This window comes from Acipenser ruthenus, chromosome 17, assembly GCF_902713425.1.
Source record: "Acipenser ruthenus chromosome 17, fAciRut3.2 maternal haplotype, whole genome shotgun sequence".
Taxonomy (NCBI): Eukaryota; Metazoa; Chordata; class Actinopteri; order Acipenseriformes; family Acipenseridae; genus Acipenser; species Acipenser ruthenus.
This window is the reverse complement of record NC_081205.1, coordinates 5,421,286-5,441,505: the sequence shown is the minus strand read 5'-3', so window position 1 is coordinate 5,441,505 and position 20,220 is coordinate 5,421,286. Positions and strand designations below refer to the sequence as shown.

The window sequence follows — 20,220 nt, the reverse complement described above, 5'->3', positions numbered from 1 at the left end:
GGCTTGTGTTTCTGCTCATTTTAAAACGCACACAAATATATTGATTTAGTACTACATAGCTGATTACATTACACCTAACATTAGTGAAACAACTTAAAAACAAACTGCAGTGCATTTGGGTCCTATTTAGTTATTTTCATCAATTGTAAAAAGCTTTAAAGTGCTATAATTGCCACCTGCTTTTTGTACCACTGCATGTCTCTAAAGGTGCTTCACCTTCCAGTATGTGACTCCCTGCCTGATAAAATGATCCCATATGAATAGGGTGTGCCCAGTATTTTTCTCTATTGGGTTTAGTGTATTCAGCACAATTTACACAAACAGAGAAAGCAATGGATTATTATCACAGGGCTAATCTTATTTGAAATCATTTCCAAATATCTTTATTTCACTACTTGTTTATTGGCTGCATATTCCCGGGACTGCTTCTTGATATCATGCAGAATGTTCACAGAGGCTCTTACTCTATCTGCCAGCAGGTGTCACTGTTTGGCAGGGGTGTTTCAATAGCCTATACTGGAGCAAGAGAATTGACGGGGGGAATCTTGTACTGTAAAATAAAGCTTTGTTTGTAAGATCAAATAAACAGTATTCCAGTTTATCAGCCCAGATGCAAAGAAAATGCATGGCTGCTTTTTTTTTTTTTTAAATACAAAATTGTGTGTCTTTATCAGATATATTTATGACAGTCACAGCAACCTACCAGGCATTTAAAACGTAGTTTAACATTCAGTAAAGGACCTATGTGGTAATGATTTTGTCCATAGATCCTTTTTGGTCAGATTTAAGCAGTTTGTCTTGAAAGGTGCTTATTGCATCTAAATATAGTCCAGACGTAAAATTCTAAATGAAATGTCATTGAACATACTGAAGATCATGCCACAGGAAAAAGATAACCAAATCCTGAAGGGTTTATTGAAATGTTACTTGACCATTGTTGGCAGATACACAGTATTAACACTTAACACTGAGAAAATCATTTAAATATTGTTTACTTGTTTGCTGACTTCGGTGTGAATGAGGGACAGTTAGCAATGTCTGGCTCAAACACTTCCTTACTTTACACAGGTTGTAGTTCATCAAACTTTGTTTGAGTACAAGAAGTCGTTTCAGTATTTACGTGGTTTTTATAGAAGCTATGTACAGTTGGAGGACTATCCTACTTTATTTTTCTATGGAGTATGAAGGGGATATATATACAGCAGAGCTACTGTTATTTGTTTCATGTTAAGTATAGAAGTATAGTGTCTGTTTTGTCTACACATAGGTGGTGAATTAGATTTGCTTTATACATAACGAGGAGACAATTCCCACAGCTGTATTCTTAGTTATCTTGGGTTCACGCTTCTCATTTTTCTGCTTCAACCTTGGCCAATTGCTCTAAACATCAGACCTCACATGGTCATATAATTGAAAAGGCCCATGCAAGAATTGATCAACCCACATTTTCACAATGAAAGGCGTTTCAGGGCTGCAGCCCCAACAGCTGGTGATGTAACCCAGCATTTTGTATGTGCTGTTACGTGTAGAATCATTGATGCTGGGCTGGTAAAATGTACTGGGGAAAGAGGTCTCTTTAGTGCTCTGTTTCAAAATAGTGCAGGAGTACGTCTTGGAGCAAAACAAATACATGGAATGACCCAGAAAGAAATGCTGCAGATTTAGCCAAGGCATAAACAAATCTGACTGATTGCCACCCACTTGAATGAAAACAACTTGTCAGAATGTATTCCACTTCCTCTGCAGTTGAAATGGCAACATTTAATTTGTTATATAAAAAAAAAAAAAAAAAAACACACACACACACATACATCGTCATATGGACTATTTATTTTGCGTCATATAAAGTTCACTGTTATTTTAATGAACTAGTCCTCCTTCGCAAGCCTCGTATTAACTTTCCGTCCAGCATCTCCATGGTGACACAGAGAGAAGAGCGTTGCTCAGTATTGATTTCCATGCCATTTACAGAGCCACCGCTTTAATGAACCTGGCACCCAAGCAAGGGCGTTCACACAGGCCACTGCTGCTGAAGAGACCACATCAAAAGAGAATTACAGAAGTGTGGGTGGGTCAGCTTCTCAAGCAAGCAAGCAAGCTGTGATTTTTAACTTGAATGCGTAATGAATTTAAAAAACACAGCTGCAAAGAGCTCTTCAGAACAGAAAAAAAAAACCTGGAGAGGACTGAGCTTGGAACAGGAGAGCAAACATAAACCTAATGAATGACTGTAGCACCAGTGGGGTAAATACTGGTTTATGATACAGTTTGTATTGCGGCTGGTGAAAACTTACACAAATACCAGGAAATACAGTGTGGCTTAGTATAAGGAGAGTACGGTTTTCAATATGTCCTCTTACATTAAAAAGAGCCGTGCAATGAGCTAAAAAGTATTTAAAAAGAAAAAAAAGAAAAGTAATAACTGACAATTCAACAGCATAAATATTTATTTCAGTAGATTTGTGATGGGTCACTAAAAAGCATGTTTTAAAAAATTAAAAAATAAAATAAAAAAGCTACACAGTTCTGTACAGGGGTGATGACGGGAAAGTGCATTCACAGAACAGTGGAGGCAGGCTATCCCTGCCACATGAGAATTTATATATATTTAAAATATATATTATTAGACACACATACAAAACAAATAACCAGTTAAACATCTCAACAGTATTCCTCCCTTCAAAACAAAGGATTCCTGAAATGATTAACTCTTTACTGGCCAAAAGGGGGTGACTGTAATGCTCTTGTAAAAACAGAGTTTCTAAATTAAAACACCCCACACACATCTATGTATTTTGGTATTTTGTTCCCGTACAAAATTTGTTTTTCGAACACAAAACTTGCTAGCATTTGATCTTGCATTTATTGCTTTTTGTAGCAGTGGTCCCATAAGGTTTACCCCACATGAACAATCAGCAGAGACATGTCTGCTCACAAACAAAAGGCATGCAACACTTGTTAATCATTTTAGGACCCACCTGGTTTCATATTGATAACAAAAGTTTAAAATGTACAGTCTTTATATTCTATATCATGTATGCATACCAGGAATATAGGAACACGCAAGTCAATTTATATACACATCTGGAGAAATGTTAGGATACCTCCCTTGGAGTCTGCAGAAATGTTAACAGACCTCAGGACAGATCCAATTATTTGCTGTTCTATCTAGAATCTTTCAAAAGAGGAGTCCCCGTAAAGACAATCCTTTCCAAAGAAGCCAAAGCAAACTGCAGTGTCACTGGGAGTTTTTTTTTTTTTTTTTTGAAAAACAGTTTCGCAAACGGAAAGGGTGTGTTAAAATATATTTATTCCTCCTCTCCTCCCAAACTCAAATATGTCAGATATACTCTTCTTACAGAAGAGGCAAAACTTAAATATATATATTTAAATACATTTAAAAATCGGAAGGAGCTTATTGCAGGCTGGATGAAAGCCAAAATTGAACAATGTATGCAAAGCAGAATAGAAAAGTATTGTGGGGCACATCTTTGGTAATCTCTGCAGTATCTTTAAAACAGATACCTCCCTCTGCATTTCAACACAGTCTTTTTTGGTTCTAGCTACTAAGCAGCCTTCACAATTAATTTCCGTTTTGATTTCAACTGCCAGACAAAATGTGCAGGAAGGCCATAGGAAGTGCAGCAAATCTGTAAAAGGGAAAACTTCACACCCAGTTCTACCATGGTGTTCATTTATGTTTTCTACTGACAGCCAAGGGGGAGTTTGGTGAATGCACACTGTTCAAAACATACTGTACAGCACAAGGAGTTGTAAAGACAAACATGGACCGACGAGGGCTTATCAACACCAATCACTGTGCTGCAGAGAACACATTCCAGCTGCCCACATTTAACTAGAGAGGATTTTGGTTATTACTTGGCAATCCACAACCATTCCAGCAGATGTCATCATTAGGCAGAAGGTGTTTTTTTATTATTTAAATAAATCCTACAACTGAATCCATCAAGCCTTAATGACCAATTTCTCGTTTCAGGCTTTAATACTGCACATAGAAATATATCGTAATTATTGTATTTCTTGCTCTTATTGTATTACTTGTATTGTAACACTTGAAATGTATTTGCTTACGATTGTAAGTCGCCCTGGATAAGGGTGTCTGCTAAGAAATAAATAATAATAATAATAATAATAATATCAATACAAACTGGATTTGTAAACATACAATACCTTCATTGTTTGACTGAGCCAGGAAGTTCAACATTACCTTTCACTTTGGGAAACAGGGTTTTAAAATCATAAAACATTAAAAACAGAAACTTGGAGTGGCTTGCCATACTAAATTGCATGTACAGAGCATGGTAACTGCTTCCACCAAAAACTGCAGATTCTCAAAGACACTGCTACAACACTGGTTACAAAAGACACACAAGAAAAACTGGTAGGACAAAGCAAACTCAGTCACTAGACAAAAACGGGTAAGCAGAAGATGCACAAGGAGGGCTGGGAAAGTGCAGGCTATCCAAACCCAGTTTACTCACCCAGCTGACAATTCCATGAAAAAGAATCTCACAATAAGTGGGGAATAGTTTGAAGCATCTCATTGCTAAAAGATGACGGAGATTCAAATAAAATCAATCCACTTAGTTTTTCAGCACCTTTTCTTGGTGACCATTTGCGCAACACACACAAAAAAAACAAACAAAAACACACACACACAAGACTGTATTCAAGGCAGTGCTCTGGTGGTACAATTAAGCTTTGAAAAAAGTGTCCCAGTGGTATGATCATGGTATGGCATGGTAATGATTTGGTTCTACTGCTGCTGCAGTGGAAAGTCAGAATTAGCTTGTGCATTTTATTTATCACAAGATTTAAATTCTCTATAGCTGGAGTGACTGATGGAGAGGAGTCCTGATCGACACTTAAATATTTGTCCTTTTTATAACATTAACAGTCCCGCTCCAGTGTATTCTCATGTGACCTTCCTTTATGATTTAAATTGCTTGTTTTGATATGGCACAGCCCTAATGTAAATCTATAGCACCCCTAAAAATCTACAAATATTTGTACCACTTGTTTGCTCCTTCACTCAGTTCTGTTGTTCACACGCATGTCTCTGGGTTCATGTTCACCTCGCCGTTCTTTTCAGTATCCTCCTTCAGGAACTGCTCCACCTCGCTGGAGAGCATCAAGCTGGACTCTGGTCGCTTCCTGATCAGCAATAGCTCTGCTGGACTCGCATCCACCTCCTTCTTGGGTTCCTTGTGTTTCTTCTTGATGCAGAAGAAGTTCCCAAAGCCCAAAACCAGGGCAGAAAGCGTCACTTGACTGCCAGCCACCATGAACACAACCATGTAGTTCTTATGTGTAGCATCCAGTATCATGCCTGGAGGGAGGAATAATAGAAATACCAAATTTAAAAAAAAAAAAAAACCTGGTTAAATATTGCAGCAAAGGGTAAACAGAAATGCTGTAATTCTTGGGTATTTAAGGTAAATTAAATTTGCTTAATTAGAAGTTGCATTACTTTGCTTGAATGTGCTTTAACTATAGTAAAGTGCTGTCAACGTTAAGCGCATGATGAATCGGTGCCCCCCCACCCCCATCCCCCCATCCCCCCACCCCCCAGGCATTTCACTAAAACTGTCTGCATGCAATTTTCCACCTGCTTTTCAAGCCAAAATCACCTTCACCTATTCAAAGTCTTACCTGCAGAAGGTGGTCCAACCAAGACAGCCATAGCCTCCATGAGCAGAACCAGGCCGATGGCACTGGGGAATTTCTCTGTGCCCACGATGGCCATCAGGACCTCAAATTGCAGCGCTCCCACCATGCCGTAGGAGATACCAAAGAAGACGCAAAATATCACCAGGTGTGTGTAGTCCACAGACATGGAGCCGACCAGGTCAGTCACTCCATTGAAGACCATGGCGAAGGCAAAGAGGTAGACACAGTGTGGGCGTACCCACTTGAGCCCGGCGATGATCCCGCATGTGGGCCGGGAAAAGAGATCAACAAATCCCAAGATGCTGAGCAGGAACGCAGCATTGGTGTCACTGTTGCCCAGGTGTTCGGCATAGCTGATCACAAACACCGGTGGCACGAAGAGACCCAGGACCATGATGGAGGCCGCTATTGCGTAGATCAAAAAACCCCGGTCTTTGAAGACCACAAAGTCAAGCAGCTTTCTCTTAGGCTTCTTCTCGACCACCTTGCTGGATGGCTCCTCCTGGTCTACTGGCTTCTTGGGGGGTTGCAGTGGCCTCATGAGGGCCCCGCAAGCACAGCAATTGAGCAGCATCCCCCCCAGGATAAGGAAGCCCCCCCGCCAGCCATACTCATGCTCGAGAACATGCCCCAGTGGAGACAGGCAGGACAGAAACACGGGACTTCCTGCTGCCGCTAGCCCATTAGCCAGGGGTCTCTTCTGGTCAAAGTACCTGTTCAACATGATTAGCGAGGGCTGGAAGTTAAGTGCCAGACCCAAACCTGGAACCAAAAACCAGAGACTCAGGGCAAAATACTTTGTTACATCTACTGTATGAGCTTGCAAGAAGAAGATGTATAACCATATGAGCAATTCACATTAAAACCAACCCCCCCATCCCCATCATTATGCAGGTACATAACTTGAACTGTTTGTGCTCACATATGAATAAAAGTTCTGCATGGAATACAAGAGATCAGACTGTGTTGGGAACACATTCCACAGCAATTTCTTGACTGATCATGACCACAATCAGATTTGTGATGGCGATGGAAGTGTAGCATGGCTTACCAGTTATGACACCAGTGGTGAAGTATATCTGAATGATGCTGGTGGCAAAGGATGCTAAAATCATCCCCAAAGAGGCGAAAAGCCCCCCTACCATCATAACGGGACGGCACCCAAAACGGTTCACCAAGACACTGCACAGGGGGCCTGGAGAGACACAGAGAAGGTGTTAAGGGGAGATCTGCCTTGAGTGTTTGGTGCTACTTTCTCAAATTGCAGTAACAAATCAAGGCAAGAGGGCACCTAGAAGTTAAAACAATCAAACAATTACAGATGGTCTGAATTGCCAGGGAATTTATAATGGTCAACTAGAGGACAGTTGCAATGATCATGTTGCCATTATGCTCACCTGTCCCATACAGCATGGCCAGCAGAATGGAGGATATCCATGCGGTGTCACTGTATCCTACTCCGAACTCTTGAATGAGCTCCTTGTAGAACACACTAATCGCCTTGGGGAAGGCATACGAGAATCCTGTGATGACAAAGCAGCCGCAGAGGACCGCCCAGCCCCACCCCCCATCCGGGGCCTTCACTCCAGTGGGGCCGTCATCCACAGCAGCACCTCCCATGATTCAACTGTTACCTGGGGGGGCAGAAAGGGGCATGGTCAAAGTGTGGTACAACTAAAACCAAATTAGATATCCACTCTTGGCTTGAGCGATTGATATTTACAGTAACCATGAGAATTTGTTTTTGGTGCCACTGTTTATGTGGAAACCAGTTTGTTTTGTGTGCTTTCTGGAGTTATGTTTGATCAAATGATTGTTTACAGACAACATGGTACTTGTTAAGGCAATGCCCAGCCAAGGCTGTATGAAGAAGCAGGAGTCGTCGTAAGAATACTGGCTCATCAGTAGGTTAGTTTAGGGAATATTGATCCCAAGTAATGTATAGCGAGGGTTACGTAGTGCAACAGGTTCCTGGAGCAGGACGCCTCGTTCAGTAAGGTTAGCACTCGCCCTGTGTGGCACCTTTTATTTGTAGTTCTTTTACTGGGTTTTAAATTTTGCCTTTTGTACAGCCTGCTGTATGTGTCCTCTGTGCGCTACCATCGTTGGTACTGTCATATGACCCGTTTAACTTTCGGTTTAATAAATCCTGCACGCCTGTGTCGGCGTTTCAACTCCAACTCCCTTGTCTGTCTTGCAATGCTGTTACCCACACATGTGGCACGAGTACCTTGTCACAATACTGTTTAAATGTTGATCAATGTGAAGGAATCTTGATAAAAGTACTCTATATTGATGTTCAACTTAATTTGCCATATTGTCATTTATACAGAAAAATGCCAAACCCTATTAGTGAACACCCTGATATAACTCACATTTCTCCAGGTCCCATAGTTTGAACACAAAATGGCCTCCTTGCCTTTGCTATATCAAAAGATCCCTCAGGAGATTATTTGTCTAATGGCCGTCGCAGCAATGCACACCAGTTTTGCAGGCAGATCCGAGATCAAGGTCCAAGCTTTCTGTAAATCAAAGTCTCCAAGCAGCCGGCTTTTCCTGCATCAGAGTTGAACGTGGGTTTCAGAATCTTACTCTGATTTCTTTTTTTATTCCTTGGTAGGGCGACTAGATGATACACAATTGCAATCTGGTTTCCGGTGAAGCATAGACCCCTTTACCCCCTGTGAACAGTCTGGCTTGTAGTGGCAATAGTCAGGCCAGGAAGGAGTAGCACACAGACAGTACTGCTGGGTATGAAAGCACTGCTTGCACATTTATTATAAAAAACAAAATGTTTGACAAAACAAAAAACACTTCACAGAAACAAAAAAGGCACAGTGCCCAACAAACAGGCACTGACCAAACCCTAAATAAAATAAGTAAGGTGCTGGTGTCAAGCCAGCACAAGAAGCAATTGTTATTTTTATTTCAGTTTCTCCCTGAACACACCAACCCCTCGTGCGTAAAACTCACTCATTCAATTGAATCTCGGCACAGGCTGCACGTGAACCAATCGTGCTCCAGACAAATACCCACTTTAATCTGCACGTGAAGGGATTGTGCAATCCCTGTGCTGAAATACAAATATTTTAAAAATCACCTGTGCTACATAACCCACACTCCGTACACCACTACATTTATATATATATATAAAAAAACACATAAAATACGCACAGGGGCAGGGCACCCTGCCACACTCCCCCAGGAAGCCTTGAATGGTGTTGCATCAGAACACCACCTATGGAGCATTCCCAGATAACCAGATAATGTTCAGACACATAAAACAGTCGGCAACAAGCCGTCAATTGACCACCATTTTCTACATTTGCACTTCAAGATCCATAAATGCTTTAAAAAATTTTTTAAAAAAAAGACAGATGCCCTCTAATGTCCTCTGCTAAAAGGATAGTTTTCTTGCCGTTAATACATTTCGCCCTCAAAGGCCGCTTCACACCAGACGCAATGCAATTTCTCATTGGGCAACAAGACACTTTCACAGCTAAATGACAATTTCGACATATATGGCAATAATTACACAACAGGCATATCCTGTTCTTTCGAAATGTACACACAAAGCTTTCATCTATCTAACAGCAATAACCTTCATCAAAGCTCTGGGTATTTCTCTCCCCCCATTTAACTAATCAGATCCCTCTTTAGGCCAAGCAAGCCAACACTACGCTTTGAGTTTCAGACTTCTGCTATACACTTCCAATCAACCACCCGTTGTAACTAAACCAGAGTCACCAAAGTGTGTCTTGGTGGCTGTAACAGAGCACAGATTACATTGATCAGACTGTGGCAAATATTTGCTCACAGTTTTGATCATTTCATTCCCCCCCCCCCCCCCCCCCCCCAACCTGAACTTTTCAGCCAATCCAAAAATCAGAGATCCTATCCGATATATACAACCTACTATTTAACACTTGCCAGTTGAGGCAAACAGGTTTCAAGCATGGGTGGGGTGGAGTGGGGTGAAAGACATTCCTACAACATTTAGAATCCTTCAGCATTCTCTTCTCTATGCTATGGCAGTCTCCAATCAAAAGATTGATTACTGCTGCCTCTGGGTGACAGACTTAAAAGGTGTAGTGCCCCACACTGGCTATAAAAAAAACAGTTTAGTACACAAAGGGTTTTAGCCAAGGTTTGTTTGTGCTAGAACAGATGTATAACTTTTTGCAAGTGCTAACAGAATCAGGCCTATTGGGCATTGCTGGATGGAAGTATTGCCAGGCAGGTTTTTAAGATGGGGCTCTATACAGCCATCTTGGAGAAAATAAGCCAACTGGACTATCAACAATGTTTGAGAAAGCAGAGTGCACACTAAGACAGAAAAGAAATACTGTAAAATTGTTGGACACTGCGAGTTTAGACTGAAAGACTGAAGTACTGCATTATCTTCAATATTTTTATAATGGAAGTTATAGGTTTGTTTTGCAATACATTTTGGTGCTCTGGAAGGTGTTAGACTGGTACAAGTAATGGCAATACATACACATGTTTATAGGACAGATTATGGCAAATCTAATGGTCAAGGATAATGAAGAATGAAAGAGATAGATATAGATTTCTCTTAAACTTCACGGTCTAGATTTATGATAACTCATGCCATCAGGTTTATACCAGCACCAGGGTCTAATTTCAATTACCTGTGCATATACCGAAACTCATATAGGGCTAATTGTCAAATGAAATGAAAAATCACCAACAAATGAATGTTTGCACATCTGCATTTGTGTGGCCATTAAACCGCAAGAAAACTTAAAGGAAGAGGAGAAAGATGCTTGTCATCTTCAAACTGCAACAGCAAAAATACAGGAACTGCACGTCAATGGTTTGTCGTTTACTCTGACAAAGTGGTTTACTTTGAGAGAATCGGAGAGCTCAATACATGTCACAAGGCATTTGAAATGGCTTTAAGGCAACTTAAACATGCTAGGAATGCATGGGTAATATCCCATGCACCGGTCATATTAATTATATTGCTACAGCACCACTGAATCAAATGTGGATCACAGCAGTGGGTGTTCAGAGCAGGCAGCACAACAAATGCAAGGTTCATACAATTACCATAAGTTACAATAAGGATTGATTTTCCTGTTAAAAAAAAAGTCACGGATAGGTCAGTTGCTCTGGAATAACTGGATTTCGTTCTTATGTTCTTAACAAATGAAATGTAACCCCTTGTGACTAAACCGTGGAATAGTGTCAGGATGGCAACAGCCCATCAGTGTTAGAATGGACTCAAACACACATGGAAGAGGCACAAATGCACTAAAGCATTCTGATACACAGATTGTATTCAGAAGCCAAAGACAAAAAACAAAAACCTAGTTACAATGAACCCAGCCCAATCATAAGGTTCATCATGAGGCTAAGCCTATTAACGTAATAAATAAAATAATAATATAAAACACATACCGTGCTTGCTTACCTTCTACAACTCAGTCCTCATTGTTGACCTTTACCCCCCAAACAATTAGTTTACTGGGGTTTTATAGCCCAGCCCAGTTTCTTTCAGTATTACTATACATTAATACCATTATTGCCCATTTCAGAAATACACCCTGTATTACTTTAAATTACTTTACATAGGGATGGTCCTGAAAAGACCAATATTATGGAGGTCATGCCAGGTTCATTAGTGAGATTGCAATACCCAATGTTTTTTTCTCAACTCATTTCCTCTTCAAAAGCAGCCAAGTTCACACCCACATGCACACAGGAACTGTACCAACCTACCCAATGCAAATATTCAACTCTGGGGTCTTCAAAACCAGATCCAGACAGTTGTTGGAGGATTACAGACATTCAGGATTCATGTGGAAATGGGCAGAAGCCTGACTCACTGCCTATACTTGCAATGACATCCAGGATTAAATGTCATAGGGGCCCACACAGTCTTCAGAATTACACACAAAAGTTCAGAAGTTGCATCATTGTTCACATAGATTTTCATATTGACCTATTGTATCAACTGACTCCTGTTGGTTCAGCCATAGAGTATGCATTTGTTCCAAGTTACAATATAGTCTTTTGTAGTTAGCTTGTGACAGGGCAAAGGCTCTGCACACTTAGAAAATGTGGCCACCTTTGCACAGCCATGCAGTATTGCATGTTGAATTGGTTAATTATTTAATGAGTTCATTATTGATTATCAATCACCCCGGGCCACACCCTATAAAAAGACCAAAGAACTGCTTGTTTAGAGAGATGATGAATGTGCAGCCTGATCAAGGTGATATCAGTGGTTCAGTGAAGGTGGCTGTCCAGCCTCAATACTAAGTCATTTGTTTTGTTTAAATTAATTTGTTTTGTTTAACCCTTTTATTTGTTTGTTTGATTAAATAAGAGTGCAAGAAGTGTTTAAACTGTGATTCTGAGTCTGGGAGCTATTTCATGGGCCCAGACCAGTGTTGTTCAAAAATCACTATTGATTCCTCACAACTGGATGAATGGTTTGGAAAACATATGGTGACGTGATAGATATTGTATTGGGGCTATACAAATCATAGGCTAATGCATACAAGACAACGTGTGCCTATCATGTTGCATTGTTTCTCCAACAAATACTATTTTATGGGTCTTGGCCAGCTCTCATGTTTGATACTCAATATGCTATGTGAAAGGTCTGCCAAAAGCACAATGGAATGGAAGCCAGGCCTGTCCAAGGTGTCCAAGCTCAATACCCCAACCTTGAGACCAACACTGCAGTGAACCTTTTACACTCTGCCTTTACATCCTGGGCACTGATACTAGAACAGACTTCACACACAAAAGGGCTGAGGTCCATTTTTTTTTTTTACATTTATTGGAATTGGGAACTAATTTTTAAAAAGGAAGTGGAAATGCAATTAGAATGGAAAACAGTAATTCACCCTGACCCTGGTATGCAAGATGTAGGCCTGTCTAGAAACAAGCAGCACTGAAGGGTGCTTGAGTCTTGCAAACGTTCATTTAAAATAAATCAGTGGAATAATGCCCTAAGACTAAACATCATATGATCTGTCATAGCAGACTGTGCTCTTACCATGCAGCAAAGAATACCATGATATAAAACAAGTGGGACAAATAAACCTTTTTGTTATACATAACACTACTAGATTTAAAAAATATATATTCATGGGACTAAATTAGGGAGTTCAAAGGAAATACAACCAAGGAGGGAGGAGGAGGCTTGTGCAACAGATTTAATGTATCTAATCCAAATCTGTCAACACATTTAACTGGCTGATAAAATCAGACATTTAAAAAAAAAATCTTATTCATACCCATTTGATACAAAATAATGGTCCTAGTGGTGTGTGTGTGTGTGTAATATATATATATATATATATATATATATATATATATATATATATATATATATATATATATATATATATATATATATGGCACAATCCTAGTGACAATCGTATATTCAACTCGTTTTTGCCTAATCTGCACTGTCACTGCACATAGCTTTGTTGTTCGTTATAATTACTGGCTAGCAAGAGGGAGACGAGTATTTTTTTTTTCTTTCTGGTTACAATTGTAAGTGTTCTGCACTTCATCACTAATAACCAAAGAGAGCACTCCGAATTACTCGACAGGTGTCGCAGCATAATGCTCACCCCCGTCTAACCCATCCCCGTGAATTTTTGCCTTGACTAATTCTCACCCCCGTCAATTTTAGAAAAGCCCAATTCACACTACGGGGCGAGAATTAGAATAAAATAAATTTCACGGGGGTGAGAATTAACATAGTCAAAGATTCACGGGGATGAAAGTTAGACGGGGGCGGGCATTAGGATGTAACACTCCGGTTCAAATTCAGTGCGCGGGCGTCCAGGGCAGAGGTGGCAAGTCTGCTTATAAACGGGATTGGGCTTGATTGGGCCATTTTTAACGATGTAAGCAAATCATGTAAAGCTAATTTTGTAATACTTTTTTTGTTTTGTTACAGCAGTACAGTGCATCTGCAGAAACGAACTTTGGAGGGTTTGTTTTATTCCAGGGACAGCATGAATGCAGCACAGTTTGCATCAATGGCCCTGCAAGGAATTATTTTGTTTGAACTATTTTAACATTGAAATAAGCAGTAAACTGATCTAATATACTATGTGTATCTCTATGGTAGTATTAGTGGACATTTACTGCATACATGCTGTGAAAACGGATTATGTGTAATAGTTTTATCCAAAGCTTATCACTATGTTTTATTGTTCTGAAGAGCCGACACCCAGTTTTTAAATTTAAGCTTTATCACTCAACACTTTTTAATTTAAACTCCCAACACAGTTTGTTTTAACTATTGTATCTTTATTTATTTCTGTATTGTAATTTTAACTGTGTTTTAGTGGGGGACTGAGGGATATCCGTTTTATTGAAATACTACTGACCAGCTAATTTAAGTGCACTCTAGCACCCCTGCCCGTAGTGGGTGGTTACGGTACTGCAAATCAAAATCTGTATTCAGAACTGGCCATAAATTTGGATTATCTCTTGTAGGCTTAAAAGCACAGTGCAATTGAGGCGCCTGGAATAGTAAATGGGATTGGGCAGTGACCAGTCTACTCTTCTAGTTGTTAGCTTCATTTGTAGGGTGCTTCAGGGCCTACAGAAGAAACCCAAGAAAAAGACCCCATTGGATTTGTAACATTTTATTGTGTATTTTAATTTTTTATTGTATGTTATTTATATTCGCCCCTTGAAAAAAATAATAAATTGTTAAACTTGCATTGTGTTTCTTCTCTTGCCTAAATTCATTCCAGTGCCAAACAAAATAACCCAAACCTTTTTTTAACCTAATCAGAAGGAGGTGCCTTCAGTGGCGTAGACGGCTACCATCATTTAAAAAAAACTACGCCAAAAAAAGTCTGCTTACTGCGTGTTTAGTTCACACCTGTCTGCACACTCTTATCAAAGTCCAGTTCAATATTTCTCCTCCTTTTTTGCCGCATTCCCCTCGGTTCTGCTGTTAAGTCTTTCAACTGCGGGGCGTTCAAGCGAGGTCAGCAAGAGACCCCGCGCACTCGGAGAAGCTGTACAGGCACGAGGACGGGTAGTCATCAACACACACACAGTGTCAGACCAGGAACAGGAACCTTCAAGCACAACACGCAGTATGCTGTAAGGCAAAACAGCTTTGCACTGATTCTGAACAGTTGGCTTTTGAATCTATCGGGAACGAAGTTTGGATAACGGGCCACTTGCTTTTCAACCTTTACAAATCAGTCAATTGAACCCTTGTTGAGCTCTATATGCCATCAAATTAAGAAAATCACTCGTGCAAAACAAACTAAAGAAAAATGCGCGCAAAAAAATAAATAGTTATAATACTTGGTGATAATAAATAAGTGCAAAAATAATGTAATAACGCACAATAAATATAAATACAGTGTTACACTGACATCGATGATAAGAAGCTACAATGTCGCCATCACACATTCTTTAAATAGACCATATCCTGTCAAAGGCACTATCAGGCTCGACCATACTAAAAGCAAATGTTAATAACTTTTTTTTTTTCTTGGAACAAACAACATGTCGTTTTTGGTCTGTCGAATACGTCAATTGAATTGGCCGTGGGTGTAATTAAACGGTACATTTTATTTAATTGCGAGTCTAGTCCGGCTACAGAAATCCCAGGCTACAGTTGGAACAATAATGTCTTTACAGGTTTCCAAATACAGCTACATAAGTACAAGTACCTGCATTGAGACGTGAGGAACGTGACAGCGACTGACGGACTAAATAATTTATGTTTTATATACATACAGCATATTGAGGTGTATGACTGCTCCCTCTTTAAAACAGCCTCTCTCAATTATAGTTATACCCTGCAGCTTTTTTTGCTATATTTGAGTATGACGTCGGAAAGTTGATTTGAAAGCATCCTGTTTCGCACGACGACGAACTTTAATATTATTATAATGAGACTGGTGCTAGAGTCGGTTACAATTACGTTTCAGGATGCGATTGTCCCTTTTCAGTTTTCTTCTGCACACTTTGCACTCGGGATGTATCGTTTACTGGGTTTATTTTTTGTAATTATCCACGTCGAATGCCAATGCCCTTTAGATAACATTATAGGCTATAATCAGAAATAAAATGATAACACGTCATCATATCCTGTTTAATTTTCAAGTGAAATAGACTAGTCAGTAATAACGTATGAATGACGTACATAGAGAACGAAGCCTGTATATATTATATAAATCATGTTTATTACAAAATATTTTAGTATTGCAAGATGATGGCACTTGATCAAAAAGACCAAGAGGATGGAAGTAGGTTATGCTTTTTTGTGGTATTCCACCACCTGTTACCAACTCAATCCACACAGATATTCAAACGTGTCGGGCTGAACAACACACCATCTATAAAGGTGGAATGATATGACCTAAGAGATCACTTTCCTGTGTTAATGCTCCTATTCTCATTTCTCTTTTATTCCCCATAAAATGTATATTTTTTGGTTTCAATCAGAAGCAATTCAAGACTAAAACGCGCTATTTCCAGAAGTCATGCTCGTGTCATTATAATAAATACAAATCAGAGGCGAAAAGAAAGTCCACACAGCCATGCAGTATGGACTTAATCACAGCACTTTCTTTCTATGACGTCCTCGCCACATGAAAATCCCCCCACGCCGTTATAACCTGTTAATCTTCATATTTTAAATGAAATGCAATACACATGTGAGCTACGTGTAGCACTCATTAAGAGATCTAGGACCATCAGTAAAACAAACTGAGCATTCAAAAGTTATGCTTTATTTTGTTACTGTTAATAACTGTAAAAATGTTATTACTTGTTTAAGTAAATCTGAAGGATATCCATACTTCTATAATGAACTGACATGAAGGCAATTAATCACCAACAACATATGTAACAGTAAATATGGTATATTTTCCAACTAGCCCGTTTATGTATACTATCTGTTCCATAATGATACATTATATAAAGTTCTTAAATAATTCTAAATATAATTAATAAGATATAAATACTATAGTAATCCTACAGGCAGCATGTCTTTCTTTTGTCAGAAACCTGGTTTAAATGATCGTAACTGGTAGGCACAAGTGTAAAAAAACACTGTCTCTTACCTTGGTGATGCCCGATTCGTGCTTCTCTTTTCCGAACCCTCTTCTAGCCCTACTATTATATACTATGTTATCACGTTTACATCTGCACGTCTGATAAAAGAAACGTCATTCTGAGAAGAGAAACATCCTCCCTATCCGGAGACAAACTCGGTCCTAGTGCCGAACATTTTCCAGATGACTCACCTGTGACTTTACCAAGCGGTATTGTATTCTCTTGCTGTTTGCTTTGGTTCCGAATGCACAGTGCTGCCGGGGCCGTTCGAATCAGATGCATTGTCACTGACACTGTGCGATTATTTGGCAATGGGGAGGGTCCAGTTCTATTAAGAAGTTTCCTTTGGTATCCTCTTTTGGTAGTGTATAAAGTTCTGAAGCCCCTTCTAGCTGAAGCACACTACCAGTTTGTTTCCTTGTATGTTAGCCTATTAGTTTGTTTAACATACAACTGCAAGCAGCCATGAACATTTTCTCCATGCAAATTACATGTCCTAAATTCCAAATACGGGGTTCTGCTGAGCCGCATTGAGAACACAGTATGGACATTAATGTAAAATTAATGTCTGTTAATGTTATTGTACATACATGAAAACAAACGATGTCGATTACTGTACAATTCTGTTATGTAATGTGTATAACGTATCAATGGTTCAGCTTCCCTTATATTTAGTGTCTTTAATTCAAGTAGTCACTAACTAAATAACATGTTAAAATATGGATTGTAAATTGTACAGATAGACGCAAACATCGGGGGTACTGTAAAATAGTGGAAGTACCAAAAAAAAAAAAAAAGTTTTCCGGTATAAACTGTAATTTATGTACACATGTTTTCTGGTGTGACGTTTTCTTAGAACAGGAACATTTGCAATCATGCGATTCAGTTCATTTTATGGTCACGCCCTCTTAGTTTTTAAGCTGAGCGATATTATAAAACCATGCCATTTTAACTGTGAGACAGTCCACTATCTTGGAAAACTACTAGTAATTATGCAGTTATCCGAACATCCATCTGATATTAAAATTAATTCAGGGCATTTAAAATGGGTTAGGGTCGAGGACTGTGTGACCCTGGGAACGTCTATCTATCAAACTCCAGTAAACTTTTTTTTTTGTGTTAATTTTCATGCAATGACCTTATGAAGTAGGGGTGGACAACAGCCATTTAATTCTTACCCACTTATCCAAATAGCTCCATAGCAAACAACACTTATTTACATGCTTCATCAGGCAAACTAGCTGTCATTTCAATGAGGCAGGTTTTCAGTTATACCAAGCGGAGTGTTTGTATATATATAAACACACACACACACACACACACACACACACACACACACACACACACACACACACGTACCTTTGAATCCATAGGCAGACAGATGAACTGATAAATAGTTTCAGTTCTCTAAACAATCAAAAGAAGTGGCTTTAAGATGAAGCAGTGACATGTACTGTTTGTATATAATTTACAAAACTGACAGATATCTTTTTGTGCACTCAACTACTTTTCTTTCTAAGTGGTGTTCCAGATTTTAACTACCAGATATTACCATTTTGTGCCACCTCACTGATTGTGGAATAGACAATTGCTGCAGTGTTTCATCACCCAGGTAAGGATAAAAACAGTTGCAGCTCCATATGTATCAGATTACATTAGTTTTGTAATAATTTGCATCATGAGGAAGTAGAAGAATACATTCCCTGATGGGTTCAAAGAGTGTAAATACATAACAGACGAGGCATGCCATTCCACGCCCTCTCAATACCCATATAATAATCAATTCCAGTTTAACGACAGAACTGCTATAGCATTAACTTGGATGCTGTAAGAGAATATCTCAAAACATATTTCTTCAAATACCGGTAGATGCATAATAATCCAATGGATTTTTAAGAGAATACAGAATACAATACAATATAATATAATATAATGCATTCATTGGTAATACCCAATATTGGGCAAATACATCTAAAAGACAATCCACATAGATAATGCGCACAGCATTCATACAAAATAAAGGAAAAAATAGATTAGCATTTACCAGCAACCAGAAAAAAAACAGTATTTCACCTAGGTACAGGTACAGTTTGGGACAGTTAATTTTGACTCACACCGCATTGCATTCTGGTACTTGTAGTCCTGCTACTTTTATGAAAAAACTGTAAGAAGTTGAATGCATTGGGAATAAAATTCTCCTATTGAGAACCTGTAGCCATCCTAAGAACATAAGGCATTCCTGTGAGCTAACGCTCTGGGATCAACAGCGTGGCCCTGAATACTAAAGAGTCATTGAGATCGGTCGTCTGCTTCTCTCCATAGAGGCGCCAGAGTAATTCCCTGGCCTCCTGTACTGTCCCCTGAGATGATGCAATATGCTTTTTGCCTGAGTCACAGCTGAGCTTCACCTGACATCTTTGAACCACAGTCAGAGCTAGAAAGACTTGCATTCTGTCCTTATCATATTCCAAGAACATCTTCACTTTTTTGTCACATCCACACAACCCCTGCAAATCCCCTGGCTTGTGTTATGAACCGCTTGGTTTTAAGGAGTGTGTTGAGAAAACGATGCAGCCTCAAACACACGAGCCAGAGAATGTACTGTAAGGCATGTAAACTATTCACCTAAAGAAAACTTCTCCAGCAGTAGGTTTTAAAAATACAGAACATCATTTGTTAAGTGGAAAATTGTTCCCCTTGAAAAATGACCTTCAGTGAGTAATGACGTCCTCAAGCTGTGGCTTTGGGAATTAGTGGCCTTTTTCAGCCCCCAGGACAACAATAAGCCTCTACAGTCAAGATTTGTGGTACGACTAAAATTGCTATAAAATGCTTAAAAGCCGTGCCCTAAAAACTAGGATGAAGAGATGAAACCAGTGAACGAACCTGGAGCAGGAACTAAAACAAATGATCAATCTTCAGGACAGGCTTGGTACTAAAGAATATCCAGCCCAATTAATTTCTCTTATCTTGACCTCGTAGCGTATATGTTGTAAAATGACTTTATATAAATGTTTTGTTAAAGATGCAGCAGTGTGGAGTAGTAGTTAGGGCTCTGGACTCTTGACCAGAGGGTCATGGGTTCAATCCCCAGTGGGGACACTGCTGCTGTACCCTTGAGCAAGGTACTTTACCTAAATTGCTCCAGAAAAAACAAAAAAAACAACTGTATAAATGGGTAATTGTATGTAAAAATAATGTAAGTCGCCCTGGATAAGGGTGTCTGCTAAGAAATAAATTATTTATTTATTTTATTTATCTTGCATCTTTAATCTGTAATTGGAACCCTGCTTTTGTTCTCAGTGTAGAGGATGGCTAACTGATAAGTGCTACGTGCAGCCTGGCACAGCCCCTTCCATTGTAAATCCCAGAGAGGTAGGGTAAAGCATGTTTATAAACATTAATCCAGGGTGAACTGTTTTAATTTGTGTTATTAAATCCCAA

At 39.3% G+C, this 20,220-nt stretch overlaps 1 protein-coding gene across 3 annotated transcripts; it reads right to left on the bottom strand.

Moving 5' to 3' along the window:
- Window positions 1-2,429: 2,429 nt before the first annotated feature.
- Window positions 2,430-17,293, bottom strand: LOC117422826 (monocarboxylate transporter 4-like). 3 transcript variants are annotated; one of them, XM_034038026.3, is made up of 5 exons: window positions 16,968-17,293; window positions 7,089-7,325; window positions 6,743-6,886; window positions 5,674-6,453; window positions 2,430-5,350 (listed from the first exon to the last, which is right to left on the bottom strand). In XM_034038026.3, the coding sequence occupies exons 2-5, from the start codon at window positions 7,309-7,311 to the stop codon at window positions 5,067-5,069; spliced, it is 1,431 nt and encodes a 476-aa protein (XP_033893917.2). In that variant the 5' UTR covers window positions 7,312-7,325; window positions 16,968-17,293; the 3' UTR covers window positions 2,430-5,066. The 3 variants fall into 3 exon arrangements, with proteins under 3 accessions (XP_033893917.2, XP_033893915.2, XP_058845851.1); XM_034038024.3 differs by lacking the exon at window positions 16,968-17,293 and adding an exon at window positions 16,785-16,898; XM_058989868.1 differs by lacking the exon at window positions 16,968-17,293 and adding an exon at window positions 8,067-8,479.
- Window positions 17,294-20,220: the final 2,927 nt, after the last annotated feature.